Source organism: Enhydra lutris, unplaced genomic scaffold, assembly GCF_002288905.1.
Source record: "Enhydra lutris kenyoni isolate GAN:26980312 unplaced genomic scaffold, ASM228890v2 scaffoldscaffold99, whole genome shotgun sequence".
NCBI classification, from domain to species: Eukaryota; Metazoa; Chordata; class Mammalia; order Carnivora; family Mustelidae; genus Enhydra; species Enhydra lutris.
Genome location: NW_019154183.1, coordinates 979,109 through 995,920, shown reverse-complemented (window position 1 = coordinate 995,920; position 16,812 = coordinate 979,109). Strand labels below are relative to the sequence as shown.

General features: G+C 37.4%; 1 protein-coding gene across 1 annotated transcript in view; it reads left to right on the top strand.

The window, feature by feature from the left end:
* Nucleotides 1–16,812, top strand: part of LOC111139311 (membrane palmitoylated protein 7) — a 212,846-nt gene that overhangs the window by 86,873 nt on the left and 109,161 nt on the right. Inside the window, exons 3-4 of the mRNA XM_022491567.1 lie at nt 12,987–13,064; nt 15,498–15,578. Of these exons, the coding sequence (XP_022347275.1) occupies nt 12,987–13,064; nt 15,498–15,578 (159 nt within the window). The remainder of the gene's footprint in view (nt 1–12,986; nt 13,065–15,497; nt 15,579–16,812) is intronic.

Here is a 16,812-nt window from a genome sequence, read left to right as displayed (position 1 = left end):
TTCTTGCCTTCTTTGCTATTGATTAGTTGACCCTATATGCATAGGTTTATTTCTGGGCTGTTACATTGATCTTTGGTTCCATTTTTTATGCTAGTACCATATTGTTTTGATTCCTATAGCTTTGTAGTATAGAATAAAATCTGGGATTGTGATACCTCCAGCTTAGTTCTTTCTCAAGATGGCTTTGGCTATTCTGGATCTTTCATGGTTCCATAAAAACTTTAGGATTATTCTAGTTCTATGAAAAATACTATTGATATTTTCATAGGGATTGCATTGAATTTGTAGATTGCTTTGGGCAGTATGAACATTTTAACAATATTAATTCTTTTAATCCACGAGTATAAAATATGTTTCCATTTACTTGTATCTTCTTCATTTGTTTAGTTGTATCTTTCTTTCATCAGTGTCCTATAATTTTCAGAATATAGGTCTTTCACCTCCTTGGTTAAATTTATTTCTAGGTTTTTGTTGTTTTTTTTCTGGTTCACTTGTAAATGGGATTGTTTTTTTAATTTCTTTGACAGTTTGTTATTAATGTATAAAAACACCACAGATTTCTGAATATATAGTTTTGTGCCCTGCAACTTTACTGAATTCATTTATTCTAATAGGTTTTTTTTTTTTTTAAGTTTATTTAAGTAATCTGTGTTCACAGTGTGGGGTTTGAACTCATGATCCTGAAGTCCAGAGTCACACCTTCCTCCTACTGAGCCAGCCAGGTGCCCCATTCTAATAGTTTTGTTGTTGTTGTTGTTGTTGTTTTGGTTTTTTTTCTGTGTGTTTTTGTGGGTTTTTTGGTGGAGCCTTTAGGGTTTCTATATATAGCATCATGTCATCCACAAATAGTGACAGTTTTACTTCTGCCTTACCAGTTTGGGTGCCTTTAATTTTTGTTTCTTGTCCGATTGCTGTGGCTAGGACTTGCAGCACTATGTTGAATAAAAGTGGCAAGAGTGTGGGTCTCCATGTCTTGTTCCTGATTTTAGAGGAACAGCTTTTATTTTTTTACTGTTGAGTATATTGTTAGCTTTGGGTTTGTCACACATGGCCTGTATTATTTTCAGTTGAGTTCTGTCTGTATCCACTTTGTTGAGAGTTTTTATGACTAATGCATGTTGAGTTTTGTCAAATGCTTTTTTCACATCTCTTGGGAAGATCATATGATTTTTGCCCTTCATTTTTAATGTGGTATGTCATGTTGAATTGAGGATATTGAGCCATCCTTTGATCCCTAGAATTAGTGCCACTTGATCATGATGAATGATCCCATTAATATATTGTTGTATTTGGTTTGCTGATATTTTGTTGAACATTTTTGCATCTATATTCATCAGGAATATTGGCATGTAATTTTCCTTTCTTATAGTGTCTTTGTCTGGTTTTGTTATTAAGATAATGTCCTTGTAGAATGAGTTTGGAAGCATTCCTTCCTCTTCACTTTTTGGGAACATTTTGGGAAGGATAGGTATTAACTCTTAATTAAGTGATTAGTAGAACCCACAACTATATGGTCAACTAATCTTTGACAATGAAAGAAAGAATACCCAATGGAAAAAAGACAATCTCTTGAACAAATGGTGTTGGGAAAACTGGACAGCTAGCCATATGCAAAAGAATGAAACTAGACCACTTTCTTTCACCGTACACAAAAATAAATTCAAAGTAGGTGAAAGACCTAAATATGAGACAGGAAACCGTCAGTAATCCTAGAGGAGAACACAGGGAGCAACCTCTTTGACACTGGCTATAGCAACTTCTTCCTAGACACGTCTTTGGAGGCAAGGGAAACAAAAGCGAAAATGAACTATTGAGACTTTGTTAAGATAAAAAGTTTATGAAAGAAACAACAAAACTAAAAGACAACCTATGGAATGGGAGAAGATATTTGCAAATGACATATCTGATAAAGGGTTAGTATCCAAAATCTATAAAGAACTTACCAAACTCAACACCCAAAAAACAATCCAGCTAAGAAATGGGCAGAAGACATGAATAGACATTTTTCCATGGCTAACAGACACATGAAAAGATGCTCAACATCACCCGTCAGGGAAATGCAAATCAAAATTATGATGAGATACCACCTCACACCTGTCAGAATGGCTAAAAGTAACACAGGAAACAACAGGTGTTGGTGAGGATGCGGAGAAAGGGGAACCCTCTTGCACTATAGGTGGGAGTTGCAAACTGGTGCAGCCACTCTGGAAATTAGTATGGAGGTTCCTCAAAAAGCTGAAAATAGAGCTACCCTATGACCCAGCAATTGCACTATTAGGTATTTACTCAAAGGATACAAACATACTTATTTGAAGGGGCACATGCACCCCAATGTTTATACAGCATTATCAACAGTAGTCAGATTATGGAAAGAGCCCAGATGTCCAATGACTGATGAATGGATAAAGATGCGGTATGTATGTATATATAGAGTGGAATATCAGCTGTCAAAAAGAATGAAATCTTGCCATTTGCAACAATGTGGATGGAACTAGAGTGTATCACGCTAAGTGAAATAGGTCAGAAAAAGACAATACTGTATGATTTCACTCATATACGGAATTTAAGAAACAAAACAGATGAACATAGGGGAAGGAAAAAAAAAAGGGATGCAAACCATAGGAGACTCAACTGTAGAGAACAAACTGAGGGTTTCTGGAAGGGAGGTGGGTGGGGGAATGGGTATTAAGGAGGGTACTAATTGTGATGAGCACCGGGTGTTGTGTGTGAGTGATGAATCACTAAATCCTACTCCTGAAACCATTATTACACTATATGTTAACTAACTAGAATTTAAATAAAAACTTAAAACTAAATAATTGGTCGAGGGGCGCCTGGGTGGCTCAGTGGGTTAAAAGCCTCTGCCTTCAGCTCAGATCATGATCTCAGAGTCCTGGGATCGAGCCCCGCATCGGGCTCTCTGCTCAAGCAGGGAGCCTCTTTCGTCCTCTCTCTCTCTGCCTGCCTCTCTGCCTACTTGTGATCTCTGTCTGTCAAATAAATAAATAAAAATCTTTAAAAAAAAATAATTGGTCGAATTCACCTTTGAAGTTGTTTGGTCTTGGATTTTGGTTCTTGTTTGTTGTTGTTGTTGCTATTATTATCATTATTATTATTATTACTGATTCAATTTCATTACTAGTAATTTGTCTCTTCAGATCTTCTGTTTCTTCCTAATTCAGTCTTGGAAGGTTCTATGTTTCTAGTAATTTATCCATTTTTTTTTTCAAGATTGTCCAATTTCTTGGAGCATAATTTTTCATAATAGTTTCTTAAAACTTTTTATTTCTGTAGTGTCAGTTGTACATTTTCTTTCATTTCTTATTTTATTCAACTTCTTTCTCTTTTTTTACTTGATGAGTCTGACCAAAGTTTTATCAATTTTTCCAAAGAACATGTTTAGTTTCATCAATCTTTTCTTTGTTCTTTTAACTCTATTTCATTTATTTCCACCCTGATCTTTATTATTTCCTTCCTTCTGCTGGCATTGGGCTTTGTTTGTTCTTCTTTGTCTAGTCCTTTTAGGTGTAAGATTAGGTTGTTTATTTGGGCTTTTTCTTGTTTCTTGAGGTAGTCTATAAACTTCCTTCTTCGAACTACTTTTGCCAAAGATTTTGATCCATTGCATTTCAATTTCATTTGTCTCCAGGTATTTTTTTTTTATTTCCTCCTTAGTTTCTTTGTTGACCTACTGGTTTTTTAGCCTCCACATGTTTGTGGGGTTCCCCCCCCCCCAGTTTTTTCTTGTGGCTGATTTCTAGTTTCATAGCATTATGGTCAGAAAAAAACACTTGGTTTGATTTCCGTCTTCTTGAACTTCTTGAGACTTGTTTCGTGGCTTAACATGTGATCAGTTTGGGAGAATGTTCCATGTGCTCCTGAAAAGAATGTGTATTTTACTGCTTTTGGATGGAATGTTCTGTATATATCTGTTAAATCCATGTGGTATAATGTGTCATTCAGAGCCACTGTTTCTTTATGGGTTTTCTGTCTGAGTGATTTATCCATTGATATAATTGGGGTATTAAAGTCCTCTAGTATAATGGTATTACTGTCAGTTTCTCCTTTTATGTCTCAGTATTTGCTTTACATATTTATGTGCTCCTGTCTTAGGTACATAAATATTTAAATTGTTATATCCTCTTGTTGGATTGATCCTTTTATTGTTACATGTGCTTTTGTCTCTTGTTACGTCTTTGTCTTAATGTCTGTTTTGTCTAAGTATTGCTACCCCAGCCTTTTTTTTTCTTCCATTTGCTTAGAATATCTTTTTCTGTCCCTTCACTTTCAGTCTATATGTGTCTTTAGGTCTGAAATGAGTCTTTTGTAGGCAGCACATAGATGGGCATGTGTGTGTTTGTGTGTGTGTGTGTGTGTGTGTTTAATCCAGTCACCATATGTGTTTTGATTGGGACATTTAGACCATTTATATCTCAAGTAATCATTGATAGGTATGTACTTATTGCCATTTTGTTATTTTCTGGTTGTTTTTTTAGTTCTTTGCTCCTTCTTATCTTGCCCTCTCTACCTGTGTGATCTGATGGCTTTCTCTACTGTTATGCTTGGATCCCATTCTCTTTTATTTTTTTGTGTATCTGTAATAGGTTTTTGGTTTGTGGATACCTTGAGTTTCAACTAGAACATTCTATGTATGGAGCAGTCTATGTTAAGTTGATGATCATTTAAGTTTAAACACATTCTAACTCCCCCCTCCATCTTTTGTATATTTGATGTCGTAGTTTACTTTTAATTTTTTAATTTTTTATATATTTATTTTATGTCTATTATTTTTAATTTATCTCTTAGCTAGTATTTGTAGATACAATTGATCTCACTACTGTTGTCTTTTAACCTTCATAATAGCTGTATAAGTGATTTTCTGCTTTTAGTATATTTGCCTTCCCCAGTGAAATTTTCTCCTTTCATAATTTCCTAGTTATGATCATTTCATTTCCATTTTCAGAAGTCCTTTTAATATTTCTTGTAAGACTTGTTTAGTGGTGACGAGCTCCTTCAACTTTTGTTTGGGAAGCTATCTCTTCAATTTTGAATGATAAGCTTACTGGGTAGTGTATTCTTGGTTGTAGGTTTTTTTTCTTTTTAACACTTTAAATATATTCTGTAACTCTCTTCTGGCTTGGAGAATTTCTACTGAAGATCAGCTGATGGCCTCATGGCATTTCCCTTTTTTTTGTAATTATTTGCTTTTCTCTTGCTGCTTTTAAGAACCTCTTCATCTTTAATTTTTGGCCTTTTAATCACTAGGTGTTTTTGAACATCCCTTGGTTCATCTTGTTTGGGGCTTCTGTGCTTCGTGGACCTGGATGTCTGTTTCCTTCCCTAGCTTAGGGATGTTTTCAGCTATTATTTCTTCAAAAAAGTTCTCTGCCCCTTTTTCTGTCTTCTCCTCCTATGACCCCTAGAATGTAAATGTTATGCTTGAGTTTGTCATAGAGGACCCTTAACCTGTGTTCATTTTTTAAAACTCTTTTTTCACTTTTACCCTTCAGCTTGGGTGCTTTCTATTTCCCTGTCTTCCAGATCACTGATCTGTGCGTCTGCATTTTCCCATCTGCTCTTGATTCCCTGTAATGTATTTCTCATTTCAGTTATTGTATTTCTCAGCTTTTTTAACATTCTCTATCTTTTGTTGAACTTCTCACTGAGCTCATCCAACTCCCTCTCGAGTCTGAAGAGTATCTTAATGACCATTACTTTGAACTGTTTATTAGGTAGATTCATTTTCTCTGTTTCTATTAGTTCTCTTTCTCAACTTTTATCTTTTTCTCGTTTGGAGCATGTTCCTTTGTCTCCTCATTTTGTCTGAGTCTCTGTTTCTCTGTACGAGGTAGGTCAGCTATGTGTCCTGGTCTTGAAGGTAATGGCCTTATGCAGAAGGCATCATGTAGGTCCAGAAGCACAGCTCCCTTTAGTCACCAGTACCAGGTGCTTGTGGGGTGTCCCCGTGTGGGCAGCATCTGCCCCCTGTAAGGACTGGGCTGTGGCTGCCGTAGTCCTGCTGGTGGGCAGGGACAGCTTCCAGCACAGCTGGCTGAGAGTCCTGGCTCAGTTGCTTTGGGCACATGGCTACGCAAGGCTGGCCCCCATTTCTCTGGGACAGGAGTTGCTTCAGAGGCTGCCCACCTTGTATGTCAAATCCAGACCTGCTTTAGAGGGGCACTTGCTAGAGTGGGCAGGTCGGGGTGGGGTGGGTTGGGTTCACAGGGAACACCATGGCAGAGTACACTGTGCTGGCGAGGTAGATGGAGACTGTCAGAACTGGCTCACTCAAGCGTCTGGCCTGCTGGCTAGAAGAAGGCAAGAGAAATGGCTCCCGCCAGCACTGCTGTTTTGGAGAAAATGCGTAGAAGTCCCTGCTCCTCCAGCACACGCCATAAAATAAGTCAATAAATTTCCTTCATGTATAACCCAGGTGCTTTTCAAACTGCTGCCTCTGGGCTGGGTCTCAGACTAAGCAGTATAGTGCACTGGCCCTTTAAGAGTGGGGTCTTGGTTTCCCATAGCCCTCTGGCTCGCCTGGAGTTAGGTCCGGATTTTCAGTGCTCCCACAATTAACCAGTGCTGGTTTTCAAACCAAGTGTCACGGGGGGTTTAGGGGCTCATATACCCAGTGTTGTCAGTGCAGGTCCCCCCCTGTAGGGGTGCTTGATATGGGTCTGATTCCCTCTTTTCTCAAAGAGAGGATCTTTACACTTGTAATATCCCTCCTGCTGGTGGGTCATGGGGCTGGGAGTTTGCTTCCCAACCATGTCTGTTCCCCTTCCTGACTGGCTTCCCCTTAAGCTGTTGACCTGTGGAACATCTGTTTTGCCAGTCTTCAGGTGGTTTTCAGGGTGAGTTGCATCTTATGTAGTTGTAGCATTGATGTGTCTGTGAGAGGTGAGTGTGGGAGCCTCTTCACCGTTTTCCCAAGATCTCTCCTACAGTTGGAGTTTGTATCCACAAAGTCCAGGAATCCCAAACTGTGAAATTAGTGTAGTGGCTGGTGATATGGCAGACTTATCCATCAGAAGCAAATAGAAAGTATTTCTGAAAAGATAGTCCATCAACCTAGGACTCCTTCATATAACACCCAACTGAAGATTTACAGACCGCTCCAGGATACAGAACATTTGAGAATACAGTCTACCCTCAGGCCCTGCAGATGACAAGATTAAAAGCCAAGCACTCTGTGTAATACAGTCTTATAGCCTGTGAAATAATGTTGCTTAAATGATACTAGTCTTAAAAGAAGGTTTTAATTTTAAGTTGAAAAACACTGGGTGCTAGGAAAAAACAGATTTGTAAAAAGAGCCATACTGAATTATAAAAGTAAGATGTATAATCATTTGAAAAAAACACACACTCAGAAAACTTTTGTGGATAGTTCTTTAGAGATTAGGTGCAGTTTACTAGAGCAAAGTGAGTTGGAAGATAGATTTCAGGAAACTTCCAGAATGTCGAGAGAGAATGTGGTTAAGATGTCCCAACTTGGTTATTCATGGAATACAGGTAGCTGAAGAGCTTATCCCAAAAGCCTTGTGGAAAAATGAAGGGCTAAGAAGTTCTTCCTTACTCTAAATGTCAAGAGTGTAGATAAAAATATAGTAACAATATTGGTCTCAGATAAATCAAGGAACAAAATAGAGAGCCCAGGTATAGATACTCGTGTGTGGAAGTTTGATAAATAAGTAACATTACACATCAGTGGGAGAAGATTAAATGGTGCTGTCCTTCTGGAAAAAGATTAAGTTAGAGCTCTTGTAGGTGTGAGTTAATACTTCAGTATACTGAGTGAAACTATAAAATTTTAAAGAAGTCACACCAGAATCTCTTTATTAGGATAGAGAATGTTTTCTTAAGAAACAAAATGCATGGCATTATAGAAAAATTTGGATATATTTGGCCATGTTAAAATAACTTCTGTTTGCCCAGGGCTACTGTGTTGTGTAAGGTAGGATGGAAAATTGACAATTAGTCCCAAAAAAATGTCATAGCATAAGTATAATAGAAGTTGATTTCCTGCTCAGTGATTGTTTAGAGGGAATGTCAGGTTGATGCACTGCTCTCCTCCATAAGGTGTTTTGGGGACCCAGGTTCTTCCATCTGGTGGCTTTGCTGCCTCTTAAGGCCTTGTCATAGTCTGCATGCAGCTGGTGGAGGGGAGAGTATGGAGGAAGCATGCCAATTTCATAAAAGCCTCCGCCAGGAAGTGGCACTTACAACTTACACATCGTGTTTGACAGCTGATGTCCTGTGTTAACGGAGCCTCAGGGAGAGGGGAGGGGGGTAGAAGTGGGAGGAAATGTAGCTCTTCACTAGGCAGATGCTTTGTAGCTATGGTTCAGATACTGTGGACAAGGAGAACTGATGTTGGGAGCAACTGTCTCTGTCTCTAGAACCATTGTGAAAACGTAAGTCAGAGATTAGAGAAGATATAAAGGAAAACTGTATGGCGCTTCCATTTCCTTTCCATCTGATTAGCAAGATGTCTGATAACACCAAGTGTTGGCAAGGTCTGGGAACTCAGGAAACCTTCGAACACCGTTAGGTATCCATCACAGCGCAGGGAGGAGTGGTGTGGAAGGATATTCGGCAGCAAAGAGCAGAAACAAACACCTGTTTCTCAGTTAAAAAAAAAAAATGATATGTCAAGTACTGTTAATTAGTATGACAGAATATTATTCACCTGTTAAAATGAATGAACCATATCTACATGTATCAAGCTAGATTTCTCAATGTGGTATTGAATGAAAAGTCCAGGTGTTGGGGGAACAGTGCATTTATGTACTTTCAAAAATAGCTTATATTGTTTATCAAAACGTATATGTTTAAAAAGATGAAAACGCATATGGGAATCTATTTGGCAGTTTCAACTTATTTTTTTTTTCTTGGCAGAGAGGAAAGAGGGTGGGTCTTTAGCCTTACCACTAATGAATTATAAGATATTTGAAGCAAATATACAAGGCTAATACCTCTTTAATTTTGGTGTGGGTTGCAGTTGATCATATTTTATTTTTTGTAAATTTTTTAAGCATTTAAAATGGACCATTAATAATTAGAACATTTCAAAATTTTTAGAATGGGAAAGAATGAATGAGAAGGTGTGGTGTGTTTATATACCATGACGTACTACTCAGCCATAAAAATAGAATGAAATCTTGCCATTTGCAATGATGTGGACAGAGCTAGAGAGCATTATGCTAAGTGAAAGAAGTCAGTCAGAGAAAGACAAATACCATAGGATCTTACTCATACGTGGAATTTAAGAAACAAAACAAATGAACGAAATTAAAAAAGAGAAAGAGGCAAACCAAGAAACAGACTCTTAACTACAGAGAACAATCTGACGGTGACCAGAGGGGGGTGGGGAATGGGTGACATAAGTAATGGGGATTAAGGAGGGGACTTGCTGTGACGAGCACTGGGTGATGTATTGTGTCGGATCACTGTACTGTACACCTCAAACTAATACTATATTTTCAGTTAACTGGACTTTGAAACAAAACTTAAACACATGAAAACAACTTTTGGCATTTCTTATCATTAGAAGTAGCACACAAATGGAAAGCAAAGATGAAAAGAGGAAGAGAGAAGCCTATTATTTCTTTTCTGATTTTATGGTTGACTAGATAGCTAGTCCTTAGTGCCAGTAGCATATAAAATTTTTATTTTAACTTTTCTGATATGAGTGTAATTCTAGAAAACAATCCCTTATGAACACATAATTTAGTGGAGTGTAAATGTCTCTTTTTGAAATGTTCTCTTTTCTTAATAGTGTATTCTAAATATTTTAGCATGCCATTTTTTTAGGAGCTTATTTCTGAATAATTGCCTATTTTGCTATCGTATGAAACTTATTTAACCAGAGTCTCCCTGTCTCTCCAGTCATCGTTACTTCTGTCTCCTTTCTTTTGGCAACCCCTTGCATTTTGCTCTCCTCTTTTTGTTCCGGGGAGAAAAATGAAGTATTCTTTTATTACACAGTTGAGTTTGCAAAGGGAAGTGTTTAGTCAAATGAGATTTTGCAGGTTTGGCAATACATGATATTTAGTAATTAGATGCTGTGTCTTTGGTTGCGTATTTGTCTGTTGGGTTCTAAAAGGTGACCACTCAGGGAAATTGGCCAGGCTATATCAGTATAAATTTTTCTGGTGAGTAAAGGTGAGTTACAGAACATTTAACATAGAGCTTTGCCATGTTATTGAATATGAAAGCCACAAGCTTCATGTGGGTGTTTAAATTTGAATTAATAAAAAATAAAATTCAAAATTCAGTTCCTTCAGTAAGCTAGACACAGTTCAAGTGCTTGGTAGACACACGTGGCTAGTGTCTGACCATGTGGACAAACAGGTACAGAACGTTTTCAACATCACGAAGAGTTCTGTTGGACCACCTTGGGGTGAAGTTTATATGTGTTACCTGTTCTGTTAGAATTTAAAAATCATTTTTGTTTTTAATTTTCTTCCTGGATATTATAAATGCCAGTAAAAGTCACTGATTTTGGAAACTGTCAACAGCTCAAAATTACTTAATTTTTACTTTGCTATCAACTTAATATTTAAAATTATGTCCTGAAGTAAAACATGTATCAACCTAGGGTTACTAGCATTTAGAAATTCTAGAACATTTAAAACTTTAAAAAAATTTTTTATTTTATTTTAGATTTTATTTATTTGACAGACAGAGATCACAAGTAGGTAGAGAGATAGGCAGAGAGAGAGGAGGAAGCATGCTACATGCTGAGCAGAGAGCCCGATGCAGGGCTCGATGCCAGGACCCTGGGACCATAACCTGAGCCGAAGGCAGAGGCTTTAACCCACTGAGCCACCCAGCTGCCCCCAAACTTTTTTTTTTAAAGATCTTTCTTATTTATTTGAGAGAGAGAAGGAAAGTACACAAGGAGAGTGAGAGGGAGAAGCTGACTCCCCCCCTGAGTAGGGAGTCCAATATTGGACTCGACCCAAGGACCCTGAGATCATGACCTGAGCCGAAGGCAGATGCTTAACTGAGCCACCCGTATGTTCCCTAAAAACTCTTGATATAATACAAAGTCCCCAGGTGGGCAGGGTAGGGGTATGCTCTCAGATGTCTTGGATGAAGATCTAAAGAAGATGAGGTGGAAAGAGGGGCTCATTGTTTTAAAAGATGCCCAGAAGATGCTTAATTTGGGACATATAGTTTTAAATTGTAATTACAGTATGGCCTCAATAGAAATTAATCTGGAGAAATTAAGAAATGCTGGAAAGAAAAAATACAGGGGCAGGGGATGTGTGGAGAGGAACTGCCCCTAATCGTGTAGCCATTGGGAACAGCCAGCATTACTTACCATGTACCCGCCAAGCCTCCTCTCTGTCCTGCTCACCAGCAGTGAATGAGGTCAGTGAAGAAGGCAGCTGAGATGGAAGTCTGAGAGGCAGGCAAGGGATTAAAATACAAAACTCACTGAAGACTATATTACTGATAGTACTGATCACTATTTTAATTTTCTTTTTCCGGTCACTAGTATGTAGGGAACACAGACCCTTGGTATGAACCTAGTAAGTATGACCCTCCATACTTCCTGTTGCAGGGAAGCGGATGTTGAAATAAGAAAGCTAAAAGAGTTGTATGAGAGGCTAAGCTCAGTATTCTATGATAGTATTTGTTGGGGTGATCTAATTTTTGATAATGACTCAAGCAAAATTAATTTAGCTCTTAGGTTGGATGGTTTTGTTTTAAATTATACTTTTAATAGTTTCTCACATCAAATCTTGCTCCTTTCAGAGCTTGTATTCTTTAAAGATTGGTTTATTACCCTATGGTGATTAATGTTGGAAGATTCCAAGATTTTAAGTAAAAATGTGGCCCTGATAATTCTGGTAATATCATAAGTGTCAAAATTCTTTCCCTGATACTTTGCATTGAGGGCCAGGTTGCCAAAAAGGTAATAGAATCCTCTCTAAGCAATAGCATCTGGCTAATCAAAATAAAATCTATCTTCCAGACTTTTACAAGAGAGTTTGGTTAGGCTTTGAGTCTAATTAAAGAGTCGATTACTTGATACCTATGAGTGTGTTATGTGATACCTGTTAAAAACTGGAAATTCTGAGTTTTTTTTTAATATCTAGTGGGGGTAATTTTTTCAATTATAAATAAGAGGGTCAAGTAAGTTTTCAAGTATAACATTGTAAGGACAGCTATGTAAGAGCCGAAATGGATAAAACTTAAGAGCCAACAGTTTCGCATTTGTCAAAGCGTCTTGCATTTCTTAATGATAATACTAGATTTTTTTTTAAGGAACTCTGTTTGTCTTATAATGCATTATAATATAATCTTGCCTTTGTGTTTTTGAGGGGAATGATGGGAAAGGAAGGACCAAATTTTATTTGATAATATAATTTTATTCTTGTTTTATAGTGCAGAAAATTATTTCAGCGGAACAGTTATGAGAAATGTCTGTATGAGCAATCCCTTTGTTTCTTAGAAGTTTGAATTTGTGGGGGAAGGTTGACAATTAAGGGGAAAAAAAGTCTAAAAAGAAGAGCGTGCTGGGAAAGGAGTTCCCAGAGCGCACCAGCTCCCATGTTCTTGACGGTGGTCACATACCAACCTGTCAGGATGGGGTGCCGGCTTATCACTTGGCTTTAATCATAATTTATGTGTTTAGCAGGAATATAAACTACAGTCTTTAAGTATTGAAACGCTATGTTTTAGAAATGACAGATTTTGTAAAACTAGCAATTATTCAGGGGAAAAACAAAGGTTTACGTCTTCTGTGGGTTCACTTTGATAACATTCCCCCTGGCCTCCCCATTTGACATCGCGTTAGAAACACTCGCTCGTATGTGAATTACACACACGAATTTGTCCTCTGTAGGTTTATAGGAACATAGAATTTTTCTTTGAAGGTTTAGTGGATCAGTTTTTATTCGTGGCGATAAAAATCTTCAAATATCTCGCTTTTGGCTAGCAGGTGAACTTATATTCATTTGCGTTTCTTCCAGATTCACGAAAAACTCCACTACTACGAGAAGCAGAACCCCGTGCCCATCCTCCACGGCGCAGCGGTCTTGGCCGATGACGTAAGTGTGCCTTCCTGAGCTCCCCGGGACGCGGCTCCCCCAGGCCTGGCAGGGGCAGAGCTCATCCTGGCGCAGACTGATGCGTGCGATCCTAGGAGCGAAAACCAGGAGAAGCTGCAAATGTTTCCAGAAGGCCTGTCATCACAGAGCTTATGCGGATACTATGCTGATTTTCATTCACTCTCCTGCTCTAAAAATTTTGCCTGGAGATAACTAACCCTCTCGCTCTCCCTCGGTAACTACGTACTAGAAATTTTAGCCTGCAACTCTCCAGGGAGAGAGAGAGAAGCTGTCAGCTAGGAGTGTTCTGAGAAAGTCACAGGCAAGAGGAATGCTTTGGAGAAATAAAGACAAATGAGATAGGTCTATTGCTGACAGTGCTAAAAAATGACAGATACCAGTATAGGAACGAGGCCTTCTGAAATACATAAAAAGAAAGGATTGTTTTTAAAATGGATTATAAAGCACAGTAATGATTTATGGATATTAGACCTTTCCAAATTACCTTCATAACCAAAAAATAAATTTTAGCAGCAGTTGGCATTGATGGAGAAGTTAATTTCCTGTAGCTATAATTTTATTTTCAATCTGGGGGAGGAACTACCTTGCTGATTCTTACTGTTAACTTTCAAACTCGGATGAATTGGAAACACACCTGGATAAACTATAAAGGACACTGAGCCAGACGAGAAATGGGTCTCGTGTGAAGGTGGGTTTTAACGATACCCTGTAGCTTATCTGTGGTTATGATAAAACAGGCCATTGTACAGTTTAGTAAAATATTGGGGCCCTAGAATTGAAAAAAAAGAAAAAAAAACCTGACCATCTTCGGGAGTTGATTTTCTTAATATATGTTTTCTATTTTAATTTAGATAATATAGCACATGGAATATATCTCTAAGTGGTTTATTTGTTTAGTCCCCAGTCTCCCTTCCAGTTTTATTCACAGAGATTACAAATTATAGAGATGTTTCAGTTTGTGTTTTATGAGGAGTTTATGAAGTAAAGAACCAGAATTTTTGAAGTGAAGGGGAGTAAAGGTATAGAGAGAATTCTAGTAAGCTGCGGTTGGCCCTTGAGAAAGTCTTAAAATTTATCACTTTAAAAACATTTACTGTTGAGGGTTTGGGGAAATATTTGTTACTTTCCAATGTGATTGAGGCCCAATCATATTATGACAATATTGCTTTTTAAAAAAATTAGAGACTGTTATATGAATAGGGTAAAATGTAGCATGTTCTAATTCATCAGAGCAATATATTTAAATTTAAAAAATATTGTTACCAAGCGACTAAAGAATGCGAAGAGCCTTTTGTGACTTCTTGTGAGTTAACAATTATATATAATGATTATTTTACCTTGAAAAACAAAAATTTTACCTTGGAAAAGTAAAATCACTTTTTGAATTATAACCAATGAATATATCCATTTTATCAGGTTTTATTTTTGTGTATAATTCTATGATGTCCTTCTTTTAGAGAAAAGTCCTTCTCCAGAGATAAGAACAATTATTTTTAGCTTGGTAGAAACCATAGGAGCAAATAGAAATTTCATGCAGTGTTTTACGAAGGGTTTTTAAAATGAAAATATATGCACATATTTTGAATTCTGTACTGCATACTTCACAATTGTAATTTCTTTTTCTATTTGGTCTTGTTTTTCTTCTAAGGAAATTATATGATCTTTACTATAGCCTAAAATGGAATAGTGTTGATAGGAAGACCTCTTCTTAGGAACATGAGGCGCGTTCAAAGTTCCAATCCTTTCTTTACTAAAATCAGCAAAAATTCTTGATTGTTACAGTAGAATATAGTCAGCCTTTCTGTCCCCAGAGTACTTGTCAACCTATTGTAAGTCATTTTGTGATTAACCTGGTTTATAAGTAATGGATTTTTTAGTCTGTGTAGGTAAATATAATAAAAGTTTCAGAGCATTTGCTCTATCAGAGGCATTCTGGTTCTTTTTTCCTCCAGCTCTAAACAGCAAGCTACTGTGGGTTTTTGGAAACCCTGTGGATTTCACCACCTCATTCAGAAACTTTTTTTTCTTTCATTTTTTTTTCTTTTTCTTTCTTTCTCTCTTTTTTAAAAATAGTGTCAAAGCCTGATCCAATCCTTTTCACAAGTAGTCCTTTGTTTGCTTGCAAAAGACCTTTCCTTAAGATGAAGTGCTGGGATTTACCCTCATTGCCATAAATCAGAGAAGGTGAGCTGGCTGATAGGATTTTTTGAATTATACTCAGCCAAGATCCTGGTCTGGGATCTGGGCTACCAGGGGCCTGAAAAGAGGAGCAGTGATTGATCGTCTGTTTTCTTTCATGCCGACTTCTCCTTAATCACTGGAAAGTGGCAAGATAGATTCTCAGTTGTCACACGTGGAACTACACAAGGCTCTTACTAAATGTTCTCTCTGTCCATGTGATCTCCCTTGCAGCTAGCTGAAGAGCTTCAGAACAAGCCATTAAACAGTGAGATCAGAGAGCTGTTGAAACTACTGTCAAAACCCAATGTGAAGGTGAGGACGTGTAAGAAATACCTTCCAGAAGGGCCACTTTCTGAGACTTCAGATGAATTTTATTTTGAGCATCAATTTTCAAGTGAATGTATTTTCAAACAGTGTGCAGTATTTTAATAACCTAAATTCCATTAAGGAAAAAAAGTTGAGTTTTTTGATGATAACGGGACCAACTACAGATGATTTAAGTTGGGAAGCTCAGGATTTAAGTTGTTGAATGTAATGTCATTTCAAGGTCAATTTCTTTTTAAATGAGGGTAAGAGTACAGAATACAACCTATTAGTGATTTTGTTTAGGTTCATTTTATTTCATTGTTGAGTGGTATTCCAAGATATTTGACACCTGTATCTATTTTGCTATAGGATCATTTCATCTTTCCTCTTTCCCCTCCCTCTTTGTCTTCCCCATCTCCTCTCCCTCTACTGATTCATGTTTTAATATATACTACCATTTTGCTGAGCAGAGCAGTTTTCCAGTGTAAAATACTAGTAAAATATTGGTGGGCAGATTTCAATTCTCCTTGCCATTTTTTTATTGAAGAATAGTTGACATAACAACATTGTATTAGTTTCAGGTGTACAGCATAGTGATCTGATATTTATATGCATTACAAAATGGTCACTGCAATTAGTCTAGTTACTGTCTGCCGTCATACAAAGTTGTTACAGTATTACTGACTTTTTTTTTTCCCCTCTGTGGTATATTACACTCCCGTGTCTTACATATTTTATAACTGAAAATCTCTTCATTTCCTTCATCTATTTCATCCCTTCCTTGCCATTTTTCTTCCAGGTATATCATTTATCTTTCCTCTAAAGGTGCTTGGTCAGCAGAAGTCATTTCAAAAATTTCCTATTAATTCTAAATTCATTAATGCACTAAATCCTATAACCTGTACATTTTGGACTTGATACTGTTTCACAATTACATGTGAGGTATTATTCCATGAATGAATTACATGTGGATTATGTAATTCAAATGATCATTTATCTTTTTTTTTTTAAAGATTTATTTATTTGAAAGCATGCAAGTTGAGGGGGAGGGGTAGAATGAGAGGGAGACTGTCCCGCAGACTCCCTGGACTTGGTGCTTGATCTCACGACTTGGTGCTCGATCTCACAACCCTGAGATCATGACCCGAACTGAAACCAAGAGTTGGAGGCTCAACTGACTGAGCCACCGAGGCACCCCAGAATGATCAATTATCTTATGACAGTTTCTATTAAACATATC